At 34.2% G+C, this 22,495-nt stretch overlaps 4 protein-coding genes across 8 annotated transcripts in view; 1 reads left to right on the top strand and 3 right to left on the bottom strand.

The window, feature by feature from the left end:
- Positions 1 to 2,939, bottom strand: part of Ds (dachsous) — a 282,118-nt gene extending 279,179 nt beyond the window's left edge. Inside the window, exon 1 of the mRNA XM_049840337.2 lies at positions 2,729 to 2,939. The gene's annotated coding sequence lies outside the window, so the exon portion shown is untranslated. The remainder of the gene's footprint in view (positions 1 to 2,728) is intronic.
- A 4,952-nt stretch (positions 2,940 to 7,891) lies between these two features.
- LOC135117710 (gem-associated protein 8-like) lies at positions 7,892 to 8,605 on the bottom strand. The gene has a single exon (XM_064037559.1). The coding sequence runs from the start codon at positions 8,603 to 8,605 to the stop codon at positions 7,892 to 7,894; it is 714 nt and encodes a 237-aa protein (XP_063893629.1).
- A 616-nt stretch (positions 8,606 to 9,221) lies between these two features.
- LOC110379130 (zinc finger protein 714-like) lies at positions 9,222 to 10,913 on the top strand. Its single transcript, XM_021338652.3, has 2 exons — positions 9,222 to 9,497; positions 9,825 to 10,913. The coding sequence occupies exons 1-2, from the start codon at positions 9,366 to 9,368 to the stop codon at positions 10,800 to 10,802; spliced, it is 1,110 nt and encodes a 369-aa protein (XP_021194327.3). The 5' UTR covers positions 9,222 to 9,365; the 3' UTR covers positions 10,803 to 10,913.
- Positions 10,914 to 11,913: 1,000 nt separating this feature from the next.
- On the bottom strand, positions 11,914 to 22,495 carry LOC110379129 (TBC1 domain family member 15). Of its 5 annotated transcripts, none has more exons than XM_021338648.3 (11): positions 22,292 to 22,495; positions 20,623 to 20,839; positions 19,713 to 20,132; positions 18,897 to 19,068; positions 17,732 to 17,828; positions 17,296 to 17,459; positions 16,567 to 16,819; positions 15,841 to 16,028; positions 15,104 to 15,230; positions 14,597 to 14,877; positions 11,914 to 12,820 (listed from the first exon to the last, which is right to left on the bottom strand). In XM_021338648.3, exons 1-10 carry the CDS (start codon positions 22,334 to 22,336, stop codon positions 14,605 to 14,607), a joined length of 1,956 nt encoding a protein of 651 aa, XP_021194323.3. In that variant the 5' UTR covers positions 22,337 to 22,495; the 3' UTR covers positions 11,914 to 12,820; positions 14,597 to 14,604. The 5 variants fall into 5 exon arrangements, with proteins under 5 accessions (XP_021194323.3, XP_021194320.3, XP_021194324.3 ...); XM_021338645.3 differs by having other exon boundaries at positions 14,641 to 14,877; XM_021338649.3 differs by having other exon boundaries at positions 14,682 to 14,877.

Raw genomic sequence — 22,495 nt, 5'->3', positions numbered from 1 at the left:
AATATCGTCATTTTTGCTCTTTATCTATGCACAGACATTCAGTATATATATAGAAACATTCTGTGGAGTTATTATATAGTTACCTATATAATTTTATGAAATAACCATTAACATGGTAATTTTTCAGGTGCTTTTAAAGTTTTGTAAATTATATATTTAACCCCCTTTTTCTTTTACGGGTATTTTATAACAACCTGTACATATAAAAGAGTTTGTAAGTCTTTGTGTTCAATAAGATAGTGATCAAACGACATGTGACCACGCCCGGAGATGAGTCTCACATACAAGCTATGTCAGCCCGGCTTTGTCCGTTTATTTCTTTGTTAAATTAGCAAGATCATACAAAAGGTAAGTTTTGAAAGATTGACAGGTGAATATGAAATATTTGATTCTTTGGGAGTTATTTAGCCGTTTAATGTGAAGTAATTCTTGTTTTATTGGCAAGAAGTTTATTCGTGTGAGTGCCAATTTCTACCAGTCAGATAAATGAAGAAGTGGTTTGTCTAAAAAGCCTATAATGTCTGCTAATAACACTTAGGTACCATGATAAAAATTAATCGTTTCTTTGAACCAAATTGAGAACTTGATTATTTCTCTGTGTAACATCCTAGCTAATTATTGCTATCAGTATTTAATTAATCTATAAGTTATCTTGATAAAAAATACATTAGCATCCTTTCTCAGGGTATCTATCTATTTTTCACATTTAATATTAATCGGTTTATTACTTTTGGTGTGGAAACTGTGTAAGTTTCACTTTTATAATATTTAACCTAAGAATGATGGATATAAGTCTATCTAATAATGAAAATGAAATGAAATAGTTTATTTTGCAAGTTGGACATTACATCACTTTTACATTAATACTTAATAGTCAATTATGACTACCTACCATTCTCGATTTTTCCAGTTTCGATATACAAGTAGGTCAACTTAATAATTGGACAATTAATAAAGCTTCTAATCAGTCCTTTTGCGGCTTTTTTCTAAAGCCAATACAAACACTTCAAAATAAAATAAAATCGTCACTCTATACATGGGTTTTCCATTCAAAGTGCAATAAATGAGGTCCTATTACTTTGTAAAATATTATATAAACCTTTTTGAATTAATCGGCTCCTCACATGTTTGATTTTTTAGTTAGTTTTGAATTAATATATTGCTACAGTCAAATTTTATGAAGATTTGTGACGGTTAAGACACAATTAAGACTAAACAGTGGGCTGACAGTTGTCCTGATGGTTGGAAATTTTATATAGGTCTTAGATGCCTGAGAAATAAATAAATAAAATATTTTTTGAGGAAAATGGTCAACCCAGTCAACGTTTTCAGTCAATCTGGTAACGGCTAAATACCTGACCCTTGTAATGTATGTACTACCATTCATTTTCAGGCTGGATTTTTAACCCCCGACGCGAAAAGGGGTGTCATAAGTTTCCCCATTATGTGTGTCTGATTATGAAAAAGCTTTTAAAATGACAAAACGATTTAAAAGTATTTTTCGGTAAAGATCCTAAGAAAAAACATCAGATAAGTATTTTGATTCCTTGTAATCTAGTGTTTGTTCTCCTCCCTCTGTATATTTATAGTTAAACTAAGCGTTGTATATTTAGTTATAAGTTAATGTTGTTAATCTCATTTAAGTGAACCATGCTCTTATGAGAAATAAAGTTATTTAAACCTATATGCTAGGTATCTTACACTGAAAGTATTACTGAAATCGGCTACGTGGTTCCTAAATACCAAAATTTTCAGCTTTAAAGTCTTTAATAAGTATAAAATATAAGCTTCTAATAAATTTATACTTTTTTTTTAACTTTACTATATTAACTATAGTTTTATGACTAATAAATCATAGCCTATGTTTCCCTGGCTGTATCACGATTTCAATTTCCGATAACTTTATGACAAGAATTGAAATAACCTAACCTAACTTACACAGTAAAATTATAACCATTTATAAGTAAATCTATACATATTTGACAGAAGAAACTTGCTAAACCGAATTTTACGGGATTTCCAAGCTAGTACCTATACAAGATATTTTATATAGCTATGTATGTATACTTGAGTTCCAAGTCTATGCAGGCGGATACACTTGATAAAACCTAGTAATATATTACTTCCATCACTTCTAAACTCCTAATCAAATAACGTATACTACTTCTACACACACGGATAAGTCTCACAAACCAGATGAATAGTGAAACGGACCACGCCGCCGGCAAAATACCTACTAGCTATAAATTATAAGCTAACTTTATAACAACTTAAACCTACGCTTATTTAAACTTGGCGTAACTTAAACTTAAATATTTTCTAAGAAAGCTAAGTTTTATTCAAGTTAGTTCTAAGTTACGATTAAGTTTTAAGTTGTATCTAAGTGATTTCTAAGTTGATAGAACTCTCGACTCTAATAGGCCCACTATCTAAGATTTCCGATAAAAATCTTAATGTTACCGACTTGTTATAAAGAACGTACGACAAACTCTACACTTGATGTAGAGTTTTAGATAGAGTTTGTCTACTTAAATAGCTACGGGATAGGAATAACTGTATGAAATGTCATTAGCATTCTCTACATGAAGTTATAGAGCCGCTAGCCATTTTAAAATACGTAGAGTCGGCTCTACTATCATAGTAAAGACCAGAAACACATCTTACTTAAAAAACTAAAGTTTATCAAGAAAATAACACTCTTATAGCTTTATAGAGCTTAAAGCTTTACCTCCAAAATCCAGTCACACACACTACAATAACAACATAACTTTGTTTTCCACTGTTTTCAATACTAAAACACACTAAAAAAAACTACTAAAAAATACTAAAAAACACTACACTGCAATCCGGGATACACTGATATACAGAAATTTTATCACAGAAAACGTGTTTTTTTTTTCGTTTGTTGGTTTGCGCGCGCGCAGCTGAGCTGTTCGAAGGCTCGGATGGCACTGAAGGGGTCGGCCGAGGGGGGGCAAAGGGGGGGGTCTTGGAAACAGGTTGCGTTCAACCGTTTTGAGCGCCAATTTCTACGTTCTTTGGTACCGACGATTGATACTTTCAATGTTGATAGATGTGTGGATTGTTTTTTGGGTTTTGGTTTTTAAAAAAATGTGGGATTTTTGAATAGGTGTTTTAGTGTCAAAAATAGTAGAGTTAGGTATAGGGAATTAAAATGTAGGTACAGTTTCAAGTTTCAATGTAATTAAAAAATCGTTAAATTAGGACTTCTTCAGAAAATTCTTTAAATATGTACTACCTATTTACCTATACCTATATTTACCTATGTGGTAAAGATATATTTTAGATTTTCCTTATTGTGTCTAAATTGACAACGGGTTTATACCTAACAATCAATAATAATCAATAACAAAACTTTGAACTTATAAACAAGCTTTAATTATCAGAGCTTATAAAATATTATAACATAAACCCAACCACAGAACTATGCTAAAAAAATATTTGATTTTCTATAATTTTACAAAATCTATTATGAAAAAATCCTTACTTTGTAACTCTATCTATTTCTCCAGCTTTCGTGCCAAAACTACTGAACCGATATAAATGATATTTAGTACACATTTAGTCAAGGTCCTGAAAAAGGAGATAAGCTACTTTTTATCCGGCTGCAGGAAGTAGTTCCTTCGTAACGCGGGTAGAAATACAGACAACAGTATATTCTGTAAAAGTCGACATCTCGTTGATGTCTTTTGTACGCAGTAATCAGTCTACTAGCTAGGCCAATATTGATTACTGCGCAATTTATAGGAAACGGAGCGGAGGAAGGAAAGATAGCGGAGATGCGATAAGGTAGGTAGGTCGGGCTCCTTCTTGTAGGTCAAGCAACGTACTGCGGGCGTGATCAGATACTAGTAGTAACGAGCCGTTCGGGTTCCTTGTGAAATTAAAATCAATTCGTAAAATGTTGGTCTTCATTGATTGGTGATTTTATTTTGAAAATGGGCGGGTTCCAAAGAAGGTACGTACGCTACGTAAGGGCGGAGCTAATATTACTACGAGCTAGCTTTCTTACGAGATTTTGCGTTATGGCATTATTGCCTACAGATCTGTTTATAGGTACATCGATTTCACTTATCATAAGTATATTATGAAATGTTTTATTTTATTATTCTTAAAGTATGTATAAGAATATAATATATACCTATATATAATATATATACCTTACATAAATTCGAAATGCCGCTGTAAACCTACCAAAAGTATATCATCCGAGTTATTTAATAACATCTCAATAATGTATTTTTCTTTCAAATCGGTCCACTAGTTTTGGAGCTTGTTCAATACAAACGAACAAACAACAAAATTTTAATTCTTCTTAGTACAGAAGTAACTATGAAAACTCATTACACAAAAAGTAATTTAAATATAACCGATACAGATACAGATAATTAAGATAAACTAAATAGGTATGTAAAGGGAAAAATGCTTGTCTCACGGTAGCACCGCGTGCATCGTGCATCGGACACTTGATGCGTATCTGATGCGTTTTTGTGCACAAACTAGTTCAGGAATTGATGGCATACCGAGAAACTTGAGGGAACAGGATGGCCTATTTAGTGATAGAATAAGTAAGAGAATTGCTGATAATCAGTGTTTACTTAATCATACGAATAATATGAAGGTAAAAGTTTGTAAGTGTTAGCAAATTACTTAATGGATTTTGATAAAAATACGGTATGAATTCGAAAGTAATTCTGCCTTACTGTCAATAAAAAAGTACTGAAATTGTTTTAATGGGTACACCTTAGTCTAGCTAGAGGCTGAGAAAGGATATAGGCTCGTTTTTGTAAGGGTAAGGAAGTTATTCTCTTGGGACGCCCATTCTAGATCAGGTAAGCTTTTTCTTCTAAGCACAAACACATAGACAGTGCCCTCGTGGGGCATCCTTGTATAATTTTTGACGTTCTAGTAAATGTATGTATGTTGCTTATATGTATTAGTTTATAAGTATTGTTATGAATAATATTGTGCATTGGTATTTTTATGGGCCCTAGTTGCCTGAAATAAAGGAATAAAAAAATAAAATAAAAATGGCTATTTTTCAGCCAAGTTATACTAGAGGCTTATAACAAAATTAATGTATGAGCCAAAACGTGTTCTATGTATTCAAGAATCGAAGATTTCTGAAATACATAATACTTTCTGCTAATAATTATAAATGCGAAAGTTCGTAAGGATATTGTTGGACAATGAACAACATGGATTTTGATAGAACATATCAGTAGTGCAGTGATATCAATCAAAATCAATGAGCCTTTTGATGGCTGCAGTATCTGTTAGTCATATAGCTTATATAATAATCGCGCAGATTCTAACTTAACCCCGTAACTACCTATTTAAAAATTACTGCAATTCCTTCCTCCAGACATACTTGGATAAATATTAAAAACATGTTGCAAGGAACATTACAGAACTCTCAATTAAATTAGCCACAAAACGGGTTATTCAAAGGAGCCACTTAGTGGCTTATGATCAATGTATGAGCAGTTACAGTCAATTAGTACACTAGAAGTGGACCTCTATGTGTCTCGGACCATAAAAGTATAGTAAGTACTTAGAACGTTGAAACAACTGGAGACGCCATGAAACGGAAAAGTCTGGCAATATACAAGGGGCAAATGAGCCATCACAATATAATGATAACTCACTCATATATTCACTATCACATAATATTTATATAACGCACACTACAAAAGTGACAAAGATAACCATATACACGAGGCACATATCTATGTAACATCTATAATGTTCGAAAACTACTGAAACGATTAGAAACCGTTTCAGTAGAAGACTGTTTCTCCGGGTATGGGATGAAGCTACAGCATGAATTGGGGGAAACGAGAAACCGCGGAAAACAGCTAACGTACAATACGTATGTACGTATGTACAATACGTATGTAACGTACAATACGTATACGTATGTACCTACAATACGAGAAACAGCGAATAGCACTCTCGTACGTTTCCAAGAGACGAAGGCACAACCATGGCGTCTCCGGTAGGTTCAACCGTCTAAGAATCTAACCCTATGAAAGTACAGTTCATGTTAAAATTAACATTTTTTACAACCAGGAAGGCAAGCTGAGGCTAAAGAGCAGTAGTCAATTAATTCCTGATTCTAATCATAATAAAAACTATTGGAAAGCTGTAATTATACATCTCGTACTTGAGTAAAATTAATATTAAAGTAGGTATAAAATAATTATCCTCTGAGTATTTTAGTCATATAAATTAAGTATCTTGTTTTTACTGTCTACATGTTAAAATATCTTCAACCTAATCCTACCTAAAGACTGCCATATGACTGCATATTTTATAGATGCCCTAACTAGCATAGCAGAGAATACAAAGTATTAGAACAGTTTTTCTGAAAGTGGGGTCCGTAGCATGTGTATAAGGGCTCCGCAGTAGGTTAGTATGTAAGATGTAAACAAACAAAAAAAATGTGAAGTGAACTCGACAAGACACATTGTAATTATTAGTGGCAAAGCTACGAAGGTTTTTTTTTAATTTCCAAAATTATTTTTAGACAAGTGTCCATGGAATTGTTTAAATAATTGGGAAAGTGATCCGTGAATGCAAAAAGTTTAAGAAACCCTGTACTAGAATATGGTACCTATGTAATACATTTATCTTAATAGATGTATTTCGAATAAAATTTTAATGAATCTCTAATGATAAATAAACTTATAAATCATAATTAGTCGCTGGTATTTGGGCCACTACTTATTACCATTTGCATATCACTCGTTCTGAAGTTCTCAAAGTAATCAGCGCCATCTATCGAACTATGGATACAACTTTTTCAAAAGGCTCAAGTATGTTTCTTTACACTTTTACGGAAAGATCGCTAAACCAATTTAGATGCACTTTGGTATGGATTGAGTAGATGAATCTTGGAAATAGTCATAAACTCCATATGAACCCAAATACAGGTCATATTAAGATATCGTCATATTATCCAGATGCAAATGTTTAGGTGAAATATGTACATAGAAAAGTCATCCTAGTCTAACCAAGGGGTATTGGGTTGTAAGGGTAACTGGGTTGAGGGGGTCAGATAGGGCATTCGCTCCTTGTAAAGCACTGGTACTCAGCTACATCTGGTTAGACTGGAAGCCAACCCCAACATAATTGAGAAAAGGGCTTGGATGAAGAAAATTCACCCCAGTAAAAAGTCATTTTCATACATAAAAATACTTTATTCAGTAATTATTACTAAACCATTTAAAACCCCTTCACTTCATACAAAAAGTCAAGATGAGACAAAGACAATATTTTTAATACATAGCCAATAAAATATTTATTTCAGATTATCTCTATACATACTTTATATAACGTAGGACTAATATATTTGATATCTGGCTGTATAAAGACTGCAATATGTATTTATGAAATAAAACATAACTGACAATACTGAAAATTATCTAAATCATACTTGTTTAAAAAACTATCATTTGAATGCATCAAAACCTATATTATCCTATGTTATACAGATCATTAAAAACACTCAAAACTTAATAATTTACTTACAAAAAAGTTCTACATATTAACAAAGAAAGTGAAATAAGTTCATTATACCTTATACAAGAAAGAGTTGTACATAGAAATACATGCATTCATAGAAAGTATTGCACAAAGTCACAGTAGGGTTAAAAGAACCAAGATTTTAATTATTAATATTTTGTGCCCTTATTAAGATATTCAAACTTATTACAATAAAAAATCAAAACTCAATGAATAGCTCGCTTATGAAACCTATATTTTATTCAGCTACCGATTAAAAACTACAAACAATAAACAAAATTAGTTATAATCTTTATTTACATTAGGTACAGTGTATAGCAATATTATTAAAACTGATAAAAAATTAACCCAAGTTAAAATTAAAAGGTATATTAGGCCAATATATCGGTTTCTCGCGATCACAGATATTGATAAACTGTGAACGTAAAGACGTTTCCAATGCAGATATTCTTTCCCAATCTTTTCCATATAACCTCTTTAGTGCGTCCTGTGGATCTTCTGTTATCTGTGCAGGTCCTGCCTCCATTTCCTCTATCTGACCCTGGTCATCATTCAAAGCTCTAAGTCTTTCCCTTTCTCTCTTTGCATCATCTCTGTACTTCTTATTCTCTCTCAGGAACTGTATGAACTCTTCACTAACCTCTATCTCTCCGTCTCCGCTCTCTTCAACCTCATTTTCATGTCCAAAATACTCTTCTTCAACGTCTTCCTGATCAGAATTTGTATTGGAACTGTTCGCAGAATTGGTTCCATTCAAGCAGTTTTTACGTATTATATCGTGTAATAACTTGTTTTCGTACTCTAATGCTGTCGCTTTTGACTTCCAAAACGCTACTTGGTGCTTCAGTTGCCATGTTGCAGCGCTCGTAAAGTTCTCAGCCCACGATGACATTGTTATTGGTATCGGAGACCTCGTGTGCTTCTTATGTTGATCCTTTTTAATGGCCTTCAATTTGTTTTTGCGTCTCAATTTCTTCTGACGTCGACTTTTAGTGTTGTGTTTTAACGCTTTACTTTTACTACAAATCGCTTCTTCTTCGGGTGGTTGGAAAAACATAATATTTTTCTGAAGGTACCAATAATTTCAACACAGTTTATGACCTGACATGTCAACATTGACCACAGATGTAGTAAACTATTTACAGGTAAACAAACCAAAAGTTTTGTGAAAAACCTTAGAAAAGATATTTTAGATATTACTTCCTATTATTCCCAAAAATCTGAATAACACCGTAGATTTTATTTTAATCATCCAAAAGAAAACCACTACAAGTTAGACTTTAACTGTAAAGCAAAGTTATAATGAGATATTCTCACTGTTATAATTTTTTATTATGTTTAGCAACAAACATGCCTATTTAGTTACATTATTTCTTCTACTTTTCACAACAGCGCGCCGCTCGTGAGGTTTTGGTGCTTTGAAAATCTTATTTGTTTATTCGATAGTCTCTAAGTCCTAAATAAATAAGCCATGAGTCATATCATGGACTCTTATAATATTGTTTATGTTACTTACATATATTTTAATTTAAAGGATTGTTATCATAAAAGGTTCAATAACATAAATACACCTACATTTACCTTAGTAATGACGATAAATGTGTCCCTGAGTTTTCCAAAATCAGATTAAAAAAAGCTACTTCACATTTTCTGTGTGTAACGAAATGCAGAAACAGCTAGCCAATGGGCAGGCCGAATTAAATGTCATCAGAATTTATTGACATATTTTTCATGAATAGCGATTGAGGTATTTTGGGTATAAATAATAACAAAAAACGTGTAAACAAAACATTGATAAAGGATTGGGCACAAATAAAATGGATTACAAGAGCCGCTGTCGGACATGCTTGGGCAGCGAGAAAGAAATGCGCCATATACACACAAGCGTAAGAATAGCTGGCGAGGATGTCCACTTATCTGATATTCTGCAGAATTTTTACAATTACAAGGTAATTTAAATGTATACAATGCATTAGCAAATAGTGATGTAAAAGTATATTATCTTGAGATCTGTTTTATACCCAAAACAAGCCTGATATTGTCGATTTATTTATATTGCTATATATTGCTCAGCTGAACTCAATTTTTATAAAAAAAATAATGATAATAATATTATGGTTAATTCTCTGTAATAAACAGCAGAAATTGAGCAGGCAGGAAGAGGATGAGCTATCATTTAGATTACAGTCTATGACAATTGTATTTAGAACTTCAATTTGAGATAATTACCACAGATATTCTCAAGTGTTTAATCCGTAACGTGTTGCTCTTTCTAGGTCACACCAGACCCAATATTTCCAGACAGCATATGCATCAACTGCGTTCACCAGCTAACCATTACTTACTCCTTCAAAGTCCTCATAGAGTCCAGCTCCAAGACCTTGATGGACAACCTCACCCTCCTTGATTCAACCAGCGACAATTACGAATGTACCTACGAATCTGACGACCAAAAACCAGACTGCCATATCAGTATTAAAAGCAGAAAAATTAAAAAGTTAGAACAAAATATTCAAGATGAAATTCTGCTGTTGTTCTGCGTAGAATGTAAGGCTGAGTTCCATTCAGTCAAACTTCTGAATGAACACTGCGTAAATAACCATCCCACAAAGTCTGTAATTGGAAGGGATTGTGATTACTGCAATGAGAAATTCGAAGATTTTCGTTCACTAGTCTTGCACAGAAAATTACATCTAAAGCCTTATTTGTGTGAAAATTGTTGGGAAGGGTTCTACAATGAAGATGAACTGAACACACATTCATGTCAACCGAATGTAGAAAATAAAGGGAAAAATAAGTCTGAAAAGGTATTACGTCAATGTGATCAATGTGGGAAGTCATATCCTCCTGGCTACATAAGAATCCATATGTTAACACACAGTAACGATCGGCCATACAGCTGTAAATTTTGTCCAAAAAAGTTCAAAGTACCAGGTGGTCTTCATTCCCATGTACTATGGAACCATAAGAGAACAAGGAATCATAAATGTGAAGTCTGCAATGCTACATTCATTTCTTCAAGTTCCAGAAGTTCTCACATAAGGAAGAATCATTTGAAAGAGAAGAAGTACGGCTGTGACAGTTGCGGTAAACGGTTCTTCTCCAAGTCAGAATTGCAGAGGCATTCTTTAACACACACTGGTGTTAAGAACTTCCATTGTCATCTATGTGACAAGTCCTATCAAACCAGATACGGTTTAAATGTGCATTTAAAGTCCCATTCCCCGATAAATATGAATGTATTGAATTTGTAAAACAAAGTACAAAATTGTTTAATTGATCTCATTATTATTAACAAAGTAACTATTTAATTATTTATTGTATTCTATTATTTAAGATTACATGTTTAATTACATAATTAGAAATACTAAACTTTATTTTTGTATCACCTCCTTTCAGTTTTCATTTTGCTAGTTTGAATACTTGCCCAAAAATGGTTACTTTACTTCTACCACTAGAATTCTAAGTGTTTGAGGGTGAGAGCCCTTACCAGAAAACAGGCGATATGCATTACATTATCTTTACAACAATGTTTTATGGTACTCTTTAGTTGGTGAAATAATAAAACTGAATTGTGCAGGTACAGAAACTTTAATAAAAATTAAATTATGAATAGGTATAATTTTACCTTAAACGTGGGAACAATTACAATCAAAGTGATCATGATCAATCAATAATTATTTGAAACAAAATGGCGAACTTAGGCACTTACCCTAACCTATTTAGGGCTGATTTTTCAATCATCAGTTAACTTCTATCTGAGGAATAAATATGGCGGTTTGACATATTTTCCATACAAAAGCTGTCAAAACGTCAAACATATTCCTCAGATGAAAGTTATCTGGGGATTGATAAATCAGCCCTTAATATAATTTTAGCTTTGAAATAAAATATAATTTTCAAGAGAAATATAATAAGATTGATAATGATAATAGTTTAACAACAATGAGTGTTATTCTGACTCCCGTTCACTGACTTTATTCTAAGCACCAAGTGTAAGGCATTATTGGACTATGAGCAAGCTTTTTTATTACCAAGTAATCTTATAGACCAGTTTCATTACCACGGAAGATAAAAAGTTTTATTCACAATACTTCGAACATCCTTGGCAGTCAGAATCGTGTAAATCTGACACCAGTCTTACCAAGGGGTATTGGGTAATGGGTTGCCCAGGTAACTGGGTTGAGAAGGTCAGATAGGCAGTCGCTCCTTGTAAAACACTGGTACTCAGCTGCATCTGGTTAGACTGGAAGCCGACTCCAACATGCAACATGAGAAAAGGCTAGACAGATAATATGATATGATTTATTTTAAGCCAACTGTTATTTGTTAAGTATGTATTTGTGTAAACTGTGAATTTATCTGCAAAATAGATTAGTATGCAGTAACAACGAAACTGGTATATAAAACATTTTGATTGCTTAATAAAGTCTGTCATGTCTATATCTCTTTAATCTATGGCTGTAAAGATCAATTGACTACTCCTAATATTAACTATTTACATATTGTAGGAACATTATATTATAACCAGCACACATGGCACGTCTACCCAATCTTTTATATACATATACAATAATTTTGGTGGGCTAATACTTTAATAGGAGTAATTTTATTTCGATCCATATCAGTTATTTTACAGTTATTGGCACTTTACCATTATATTTTAAACTTTTTATTAATTAACTGGTACTCGTCTACTGCTGCTTTTCAAGGCATTTGCACCGTGCATTATATAGGGTGACTGGTAATTATTACTAGAACACCTGACTCCATTGATGATTACAAATAGCTGTCTCATAGAACCGTTTTATTATAGGTACTCATTAGTTTTATCACAATAACTTGAGAGTTTGTACGTTACCCTAATTTTCAGACAGCTATTTTGCTTTTGAGATTAAACTAATGAATATAAAAAAAGTTTATTTGCGAAAGTTGTAAGTAATCATTTGTAGAATCATGTGTTTAAGTATCGGTCACTAATTACCAGTCATCCTATTTAAAAATCAAAATTAACGAATAAACATCAAATTCTAGTTTCAATATTCCCTACACGCAATAAACCTCACAGAGAACCGCAAATCTGTTTTCATATATTGCTAACTTCGAACAGGAGTCAAAACGACACAAGTATTAAAGCGTGTATTTATAAAAATATAAAAAATATCACTCTTCCAGTCTGACGACTCTTATGTACATTCGTTCACTAGGCGAGCAAGGCCCAAACAGTTTTCGTAACTATACATATTTGTAATCCATTATATTCGAGTGTATCCTGAAATAGAAAAATATATAATTTAATATATTATTATTTTTTTGATGTTGGCAATACTGTGATGTGAATGGTGTTGCCACATGCAAATGCTTTGTTTTAACGCTATGTATTCAGCACATCAAGTTCAATATGATAGTTTCTACTTAGAATATTGCAATTTTAAACAGTTCTAAGAGTTTTTTTTTTGTAACTACAAGCAAATATACAGGGCGTTCTATCAGAGAATAACCTTAAACCGACGATATACAAATTAATATTAATTTATTAGTAAGTGCATTATTTATAGAAGAAAAACAAACTTGCAATTCCAAAACCAGTGCTTAACAAATGCTGTTAAAACAAGAAAATACACTCATGTTATATACAAGATATATTGTTAGATTAAGAAAAGAGAATTTTTATGTACATAATTATGTATGTATCAGATAATATGCTTAGTACACTATTTATTAATAGTAATTGATCTTTTGTACTTTGATTAATCGACGAATTTATTTCACATAAAGTGGCTCGTGAATATTAGAATTCCTACAGCAATTTTATTTCTAAATAACTAATCACAAGCATCTGTCTCACTCGTGAGTATTACTTAAATTTGTTTCAATGGAAATAACAGTGTTTTTATGTAGTGTTTTAAAATATTATCGCTGTACACCCAAGATAGTGCAAAAAAGTTAGTCACAAAAGTTAAAGTCAATCCTTACTTATGTTATAAATGCGAAAGTTATTATGTCTGTCGCGCTTTCACGCGAAAACTACAACACTGACTTAAATGAAATTTTGTAAACATATAGTCTAAACCTTGAGAAGATCGACTTCTACTTTTTAACCGGTTGAGGGAAGTAGTTCTCTCGGGACGACGATAAAACCACAAGCGGAATCTAGAGCCCTACAATGTGTCTATTTACAATTTATAAATGTATGAAAAATGTTAGCAAGCAATGTATTTCGTTAGCTATACTATGAATTGGGTCGCTCTAACTTATTCAAATTAATAATTAATTAATTAATAAAGCATGCATAACTGCAAACAGCCGATCTAACTGCTAAATATTTAGAATAATTTTAAAAAAATATTTAGATCAAATTACAGTATCTATCAATATTATAAAGCAAAATTAAGCTCATATTAACAGATAAATGGCTAGGTATAAATTGCTACAGGTATTATCAACATGTTTCGCATTCCGAATTTCTTTAAAATAGCAAAAACTTTTTGAAAAAACATGCTCAAAACTCTGCTAATTCCTTCAAATTCAATCCTCAAAGTTCAAATTAAAAAAATAATAAATTCTAACTTGAACACTACTACAATAAAATTCATAATCGCATATAAACTGTAGATTTCTATAACGTATCTGTTGATTTGCGATCAGAGACTGAATTTTGGAATACAGTTAGGCTCTACAGTGTAGAGCCTTACTCTCTAGACTCTTGAGTCTAGACAGACGGACTGCAATTCAACTGCGAGCCAACTGCAAATTGCAGTTTGAATGCAGTGGACAGGACTGCAATGGAATTGCAAAGACTGCAATGGAATTGCAAAATTACCGCGCAATTCGATTGCAGTTCAATTGCAGTTGGCGTGCAATCGGACTGCACGATTGGTTTGCAGTCGAAATGCGGTCCGTCTATCTAGCTAGAGTCTAAATGCCAAATTCCTATATCTCATAACAAATCAACAGATAACTTAAAGAAATCCGTAATAAAAGCACTAGCGACCCAATCCCACCAAAAACTACCCAAAAAAATACATAAAAAGAAACAGATAATCACCGCCGTGCCTAAAAATTCATGTCTAAGCCTATCTGATACATAACTTCGTCCAAATCCTGGGCAAACACGCTTCCTTTCACCGTACCATTGGCTTCGACTTTCGAAGTCGTCGGCTCGTCGCTCTCGGAGTGGGTGGAAGTCGATATGTTCAGGGTCGGAAGTCCCAGGATGATTCGGATCTGGTCTGTTAAGTGGGGGGCTGATACAACTTGGTGGTATATTCCTTCGGCCGTGCTTAGTATTTTGTCCACGTCTAGGCACATTGATAGGTCGTTCACGTGCTGGGAAATTTACAAAAAACTTTGTTAAAGACATACTTAAAAATATAGGTACTTTATTAATACTTGTATTGGCCAATACCAGAACAATTCTTTCCGAAAAACATATCACTTTTTCCATAGTTTAAAGTGTATTTAATTACATGACTATATCATATTTAATTATGAAGATAGCTGAGCAATGATTTTTTACATTAAAGAGTTTTTCATGGGTGAAAAGGAGACTTACTTTCAATATTTCAGTAAATCCATAATCTTTACTGATTAGAATATCCTTTTCTGCGTCGAGTATGGCAACACAAATTAATAAGTGGAAGTTTGCGCATGGCAACGACGTCCATAATACTTCCCATAGCCTGAAAACAAAATACAATAATGAATACACATACATATTATATCGGGTGTGTCGTACGTACATACCTCTATATTTGCTTTATGATATTCTATGGCGAATTTAAAAATTAAACTAATCCATTCAGTGGTTTAGCCACATGAGTCAATTTCGTTTTCATAATTTACAACATCGTGTGTAAAGCAGAGATAAAGTTAAGAGTATCGAATGTTTTGATCAGTTGACAGCTGTCAGTTTTCAAGGGCGAATTTCAGTTGTTTATAATGACTGACCCTTATATGGTGTTCCAATTTTCGCACATTTTTATTCTATTTACTTTGTTTGAAAAATCTGTTTTTATTTTTGTGCATTTTATTTTTTTATTTGTTAGTTAGTTAGTTACAGCCTATTTATCGTCCCACTGCTGGGCACAGGCCTCCTCTCACACGGAGAAGGATTGAGCATTAATCACCACGACATAATATATTCCAGTACATTAAAGTATTTAATTTAATGTGATTAGGTACGACACATCCGATATAGCCCATTTATCAAAGAATATTATAGACTTTTTATCCAAGATCGTCCGGAAGTTCCCACGGGTTGCGAGTAAAACCGCTGGCAGAAGCTAGTACCTCATAATATCCCTATGCGAGAACTCCCGCTTGAACCAGACGAGCAGCCAGCGGAAGCAGAAGTACATGTTGCCGGAGTCCTTCGCCGCCAGGTGGCTCGCCAGCTCCGGGGAGGCGAACGTCAGCAGCTGCTGTAGCTGCAGCAGCTGGTGCTTCATGCCCGCCTGGTCCATGTCGAAGTTTGTGGCCTGGGGAGATGAATATAAAATTAAAATAAAATGTTAGAACCACTAAACCTATGCTGTAGTGGAGTATAGGTTCGGTTTCTTGGCAACTGTATCCTTCGTGCATGTGCATATGCATGAAAGTAGTACAAAATCTTGCATCCGAGCTTCGATTTTAATATCTCGCGGAATTAACGCAAAATATTTTTCCAAACATTTTATTTCATGGATTTCCGTCAAAATAACACCTGATTCCATAATTCGAATGTAAATTAGAAAATACAAAGGAGAATGGGTGTTTCTGAACTATCAGGCGTTTGAAATTCCTTTCAAATTATAGCCCTTGCAATAAGGAACAACAACCAGTCATTAGTTCATAATTATACTTAATATTTATATTATAAAATCTGAGTAACTACTGGACCGATTTAAAAACTATTTCAGGTGTAAGATGCCCGAAATAATTCCTTCAGAAAGCGGGCTAAACTGCTGACTAACTAGTATAGAGGTAGAAGATAAAACTAATATCCTGTAACTTTCAACCTTATCCAAGACTACTTACAATTTTATCCATAAACCCAACAAAACACCAGAAACTGTCGACTTCATTGCCCAACAGCAACAAAAGAGGTGCCAATATATCGGACATGCCTTGTACATAACCGAGATCGAAGTTATACATGACATATGTCATGAGTATATCTTGTAGCACTACTAAGTTGGGATTGTTGTCGCCGGCGAAAAATGGGTGTGTCCTGTCTGTGCGGTTTACGTCTTTTTCTACTAGGCTCTTTCTGTCGCGGTATTCTGAAAACCTGTAAAAAAAGTTATTGAATTGTGGTGCAAAATGTGGTATGGAAATAGATGGAAGCTTGGACGTTACGGGCTATTTTGAATGAAGAAAATCCCAGGAAGAAAACAAATATTTCCAAGTCGAAAATATTCAATAATAGAAAATGAACCCAAGAGTCTCGAGAATCTCTGAGTATTTACGCAATAGCTGATTTGATGATCCAATAGAAGCCAGTCAAGTTTTGTATTTAAAAAAAATGCACTTTATTTACGAGGCTTTTTTTCTGGTCACACATACCTCTATCTATCAAAGCAGTCTACTATAATATTATAAATAGCTTTTTTCGACCCCAAATACCTACTCCAAAACTATTAAACAGATCCGAAAAATTCTTTCAGTATCGAGAAGCTACACTGTCCCAGACTGACATAGGCCATTTTTTATCCATATTCGGGAAGTAAATACCACCAAAAACCGTCTTCATTAAAATGCTCTCACCTGGCTTCCTGTCCCTCAGTCATGGACCTCCACTGCAGTTTCATAGAGAAGTACTCTTCTGTTCTCTTCTTAGTGAGAGCTCTTAGTTCTGCGTGAGTCATGTGCCATGGGTAGTAGTCCAGTAAGTACTTCCATACTGACTGCCTTATTGAGTGTGCTACGCCCTGCGGGAAGGGGTATAAGGTAAATAAAATCGGGACGCCTTTCACATATGGTTGGATACTCCCAAAGTAAGCAATTAATCGTAGGCTTGTCATGTCTTCATATATTTTTATTTATTAAATGTGTATTTAACAGGTATAACACCATAGCCAACAAACATGACCATCACGTTGAGCGTACCAGGAATCGAACCTTCAATTCAGCTTGCGGCACGATGACTGTATGATGACAAAAATATGTCAAATAAGAAGAAATTTTACTAAATAGAACTCACCCCCCTAAATATAAGTTGTTTTACTCCTTCAACTTCTGTGACCCTCCCCTCTGTATCCTGCAATCCTTCCCATTTCTCTGTCGATAAGGGTGTACCTCTGAAAAAAAAAAATATAGATCTTGACAGTTTGGGAACTTTGGCCTTTAGTTAAGCTATGTAAGATGATATTTAAAGTGTAAATCTATAAAAAATAACTAAAATATAAATTATACTCCATAATTAGAGCGTCAAATAAGGTAAACTTATTATGCATGTAACCAGCCACCTGTATATAATATAAAGGTAAAAAAATATTTAACTGGGCTTATTTCATGAAGTAACTGGTCTGATTAATTAATTCCCTGTTTTATAATGCATTTATTGAATGATGTGGTGTATTTTATCCGGATGCGTAAAATAGTTCCCTCAGGACGCGTGCGAAACCATGGTTAATAGCTAGTGAATCTTTAATTTGTAGTATATTATTATGACTCACAACTCGTCATATTCGATAAGTGAGCATTGAACTGAACAATTCACGTGCAGATACCAATATCTATCAATAATGACCTGATACTGATAAACCTTGTCTTTCATTGATAATAATAAATAAATAATTTATTTGTACTGAAGTGCTATTGTTGAAGAATCTATTGTTTTGATGGAAAATCAACTGTACTATTTATGTAGATGCTAGAATCGGAATGACACTCAAATGCGTTCTCTATGCCTTTATGTATGCAAGACTCGTCTATGTTTCTATACCTACTAATATAATAATTTCTATATCTTCTAATATAATAAATAATAAAGAGGAAATATTTATTGCACGTCTGATTTGAAATATTCCTTCACTGTTGGGAAGCTGCACTATCCCCGTAGGTGTATCCATGTATGGGAAATAGTTGCTAAGTGATGCGAGTGAAATTACTAATGTTAGCTAGTTAAAAATTTGTTTAGGAAGGGAGAAAACTTAGTTTCAAATAAACATGCATGCAGACACATACTCTACACATAACTTTTCCGCTTTAGTCAATACAAAATATAGATGTCGAAAAATTGATAGAAACTGTCAAAACAATAAAACTATAGTCAGTGCCTTGTCAGTAACTTATTGTATTTATCTCTACGAAAATTTGCTTAAATGTCCGTGGGCCGACAGTACCATAAATCACTTAATCCTTACCTAGGTATATACGGCCTCTGTGGCAGCGTAGGTTTAACACTGATGACCTCATACTCATCATTCTTGGTGACTGTGGTATTCTCTTCCATAGCGCTCATACTCTTCGTTAACAAGTCAGCTACTTCTTCAGAAACGTCGCGTTTGCCATTCATACCTTCATTGCCGTAGTATACTGGAAAAGGTATAGGAGATATAGCTTTAAAATGGTAGGTAAAAAGGGGTATTTATTACTTTTATTTGTAGGAGTAATTCTTCTGTAGGATTGTTTGAAAGAGTTGCTGCAGCCTTGGAATAAAGCCCAGTTTCCACCGCGAGCGGAACGGACCCATTAATGACTTCGTTAAACTAGCAAGCGCAACTGCATACTTGTATTTCCACCTACAAATAGTCGGATGAATTTGCGCCATTGTTATTAATGAGTCCGTTCCGCTCGCGGTGGAAACAGGGCTCTAGAAGAAACATGGTGGGTTTTAGTTCGTGAGAGTCTTCAGAGTCTGACACTCCCTCACGCTATAACAAAAGCTGGAGGGGTCGTTTGATGATTTTACATGAAAAAAGCAAATCATTCTTTCCGAATATGTAATAATGGTGAGGTGTGAAGTGAAATATTGGCTTGTTTCTATCTAAGTATACATAGATAGTGCCCAATGTGCATACCCACTGCCTTACCCAATGGGGAATTCAGGCGTAGTGTATTATTAGGATCTTAGACAGTACTTCTTATAGTTTAAGGTGCTTTTAGTATGCTTGTCTATGTAAATGTTGATCCATGCTGTTTATCTTGAGGTAAAAAAATAAATAAAAAAACATCCTTACCAATATCAGTGAGTTTCGAAAACGCTTCCATAGTAGTCTCATAGGGTCTCTGTTTGAAATTGGACACCAAATTCCAGACCACATCTGTCGTGTTTTCCGTAAAAATATCCAGTTCAGCAAACGACTTATTCAATACTTGTGTCTCTATATTAGGTTCTACGACAACGTATGTATTCCTATCATGACGAGTTTTCGCTGTTTTGACATGGTTCTTTAGGTATGCGACGAAAATTTCCGCGTTCCCGTGTTGAAAGTAGAAGGTGGTTTGCCAGACTCCCGGTTTGGTTGAGAACTGCATTTGCTGGTTGTTTCTGGTGACCCTGAAGGTTTTAAGCTCTTCTATGGGTATTTTGATGATGCGAGCTCGGGCTGTCGCGTAGTCTGATGTTATGTTGCCGCTCAGAGTTCGCTGGCGACGACCTGTTGTAGTTTATTTTGTAAGTCCTCTTACTTAAGTTAATGTTAGTAAAATCGATTAGGCATTCTTGGACACCAATGAAAAGCTTCGGAGGGCACGATAAACTGTAGGCCCCGGCTGTCATTGTACCTCTTTGGCAGTTGTTACGGATAGTCAGAAGCCGGTAGGTCTGACAACCAGTCTTACCTAGGGGTTGACCGGGTAAATGGGTTGAGGTCAGATAGGCAGTCGCTTCTTGTAAAATACTTGTACTCGGCTGCGTCTGGTTGTACTTGAAGTCAACCCCAAGATACTTGGGAAAAATACTCAGGATCGTATCAGTCCTCAAGAGATATAGGCTTGGTTGTCACTGCCTGCTCAATTTACTGTTATCTGCAATCCTGCTTTATAAGAATTGGATACATTCAACACCCACAACCTTTTCAAGCATCATACGACGATAAACGTAGACAAAACACGAACACAGCTGTCCAAAAACTAGAAAACATCTACCTTTAGCATAAGACATGGTAATACCAATAGTGTTGACGACTGCCCATTCTTGATCCTGTGTATCTGAGTCTATGGTGATCAGGTCATTCGGTCTCCACTCTATGCATTTGGTGTTGTCCTGGTTCTGCACGATGCAGAGCATACCGATGGAGTTGAGGTCAGTGACCGGTCGGCCCAGGCAGGCTTTGAGGAGTACTCCATCTTGGGTGAACAGGTCCTGAAGATGGTGAAAGAGGTTTTGTATTTTGGTGTTGAAGTAATTTTTGGTTATTCTTCTTAGGAGGAGTGGTGTCAAGAGTTATGGTGGTTTGTTGCAGTTAAAAATTATTGGCTGTATTTTGAAATAGTATGTAGTCAAAGCAGTTTCATACTACCAGGTTAAATGTTTAGTTTTCAAATTGTGTATTTATTCATCTCATTTTATCTCGCACTACGAATGGTTTGTGAGAGCATGCCAAATCTATTTGCTGAGCAGAAATTGCAAGTTATATTTGACCGGTTTAAAGCCATAAAAATTCACACAAGTGGATGTAATTGATAACATAATAGATGAGTCAACGTGGATGACTCAATTGGGTTTAAGAGGTCAGGGAATTATTTCATGGACAAGTGTAGTTTTTCAATGTCTCTTCTAACAGTGCGGGATAATCCAACAAAAAATGAATCATTTCGTTTTCTTTCCAAAGGCTTTCGTAAAAGAAAATGAAAAATGTTTATTTTTCTCAAAACCGTCAGAATAATTTTATAAATTAGACAAGAGATTTAGTTTTGAAGAGGCTTAATTAATTAAAGTGTAATGTACATTAACTTTTAAAATTTTGCATTAATATTTCTCTGTAGGTTTTTTTTTTATTTAGTCTGTGTTATCCCACTGCTGGGCTGCACTCTGTAGGTTAATTAATATAGAATAATTTACACTCTACCCATTTTCCCCATGGATCGGCAATGGGCACACACTTGTTTCACATTATAAACATCATCTTCATCCACAATCGTGGAATTCTAACGATTCTGTTAGATTTTTTTAAAAAGATTGTCTTTGGAAATCTTTTTTTTTTTTAATTTATGACCTACCTCCTTCTACCTAATAATATTTAATTGAAAAGTTGTTTGAAGGTAATATGCTAAAACTGCTCAATGGATCTGGATGAAACTTGTAATGAAGCTTATACAATCAGCGTAGAATACAGGCTAATTTTGATCCATGTATAAGACAAGGACTCAGGACTCTGTTAAAACCTCAGGCTAAGACCACTTCTATTATTAATATGTCAATTGGTAAGTTATCAAGAAACCAGTGCAGTTTGTAGCAGCGTTTGGGTAATATACCAGTATCTACCTACTTAAGATATTTATTTCATTTATTGATTCTAATGACTCAGCAATTGAGCCAAATTTAAACAATTTACTACTACTCAATAACATTTATTTTTGCATCGTGTGCCGTTTTCACGTGCACTCAAAACACTTTACGTGGTCATGTGTTTGTGCCGACAACGACAAAGCAATATTTTGTGACGCAATACCAAACCCAACAACGTCCTTCGAAACCAGCGAACAATTACAACTTTGTTTACAAATACCTAACGCCACTAAACAGCGAATGTGATCAAAGGTCACGATGCACGGACAAAGAATAAATAAACAATTAAAGAAACATCAGACTCACTTTACACTGCTCAGGAATATCCTCCACGGAGCTCGATCTCGACATCTTGGCCACACAGGACACTCAATGATGGATAATATACTTTGGATTCAGCGAAAATACGTGGAATAATTGATTTACGCCATACTTTTCAAGGATTTCCTGTTCAAAATAAATAAAAACACTCAACTTTAATACACAATAATGGGCACTACGGAGTTGCAA

Source organism: Helicoverpa armigera, chromosome 13 (assembly GCF_030705265.1).
Source record: "Helicoverpa armigera isolate CAAS_96S chromosome 13, ASM3070526v1, whole genome shotgun sequence".
In the NCBI taxonomy this organism is placed as follows: domain Eukaryota; kingdom Metazoa; phylum Arthropoda; class Insecta; order Lepidoptera; family Noctuidae; genus Helicoverpa; species Helicoverpa armigera.
Note: the sequence above shows the minus strand (reverse complement) of the source record. Positions and strands in the feature narration are given on the sequence as shown.

Bases quoted from the DNA above. Each gene is read 5' to 3' on its own strand.
- LOC135117710 (XM_064037559.1), bottom strand. From the start codon at position 8,605: ATGTTTTTCCAACCACCCGAAGAAGAAGCGATTTGTAGTAAAAGTAAA.
- LOC110379130 (XM_021338652.3), top strand. From the start codon at position 9,366: ATGGATTACAAGAGCCGCTGTCGGACATGCTTGGGCAGCGAGAAAGAA. The intron at 9,498-9,824 runs GTAATTTAAATG...TGCTCTTTCTAG, and splicing joins AGAATTTTTACAATTACAAG to GTCACACCAGACCCAATATT.
- LOC110379129 (XM_021338645.3), bottom strand. From the start codon at position 22,336: ATGTCGAGATCGAGCTCCGTGGAGGATATTCCTGAGCAGTGTAAA. The intron at 20,840-22,291 runs GTGAGTCTGATG...CACCATCTTCAG, and splicing joins ATATTCCTGAGCAGTGTAAA to GACCTGTTCACCCAAGATGG. The intron at 17,460-17,731 runs GTGAGTTCTATT...CCCTTCCCGCAG, and splicing joins AACAACTTATATTTAGGGGG to GGCGTAGCACACTCAATAAG.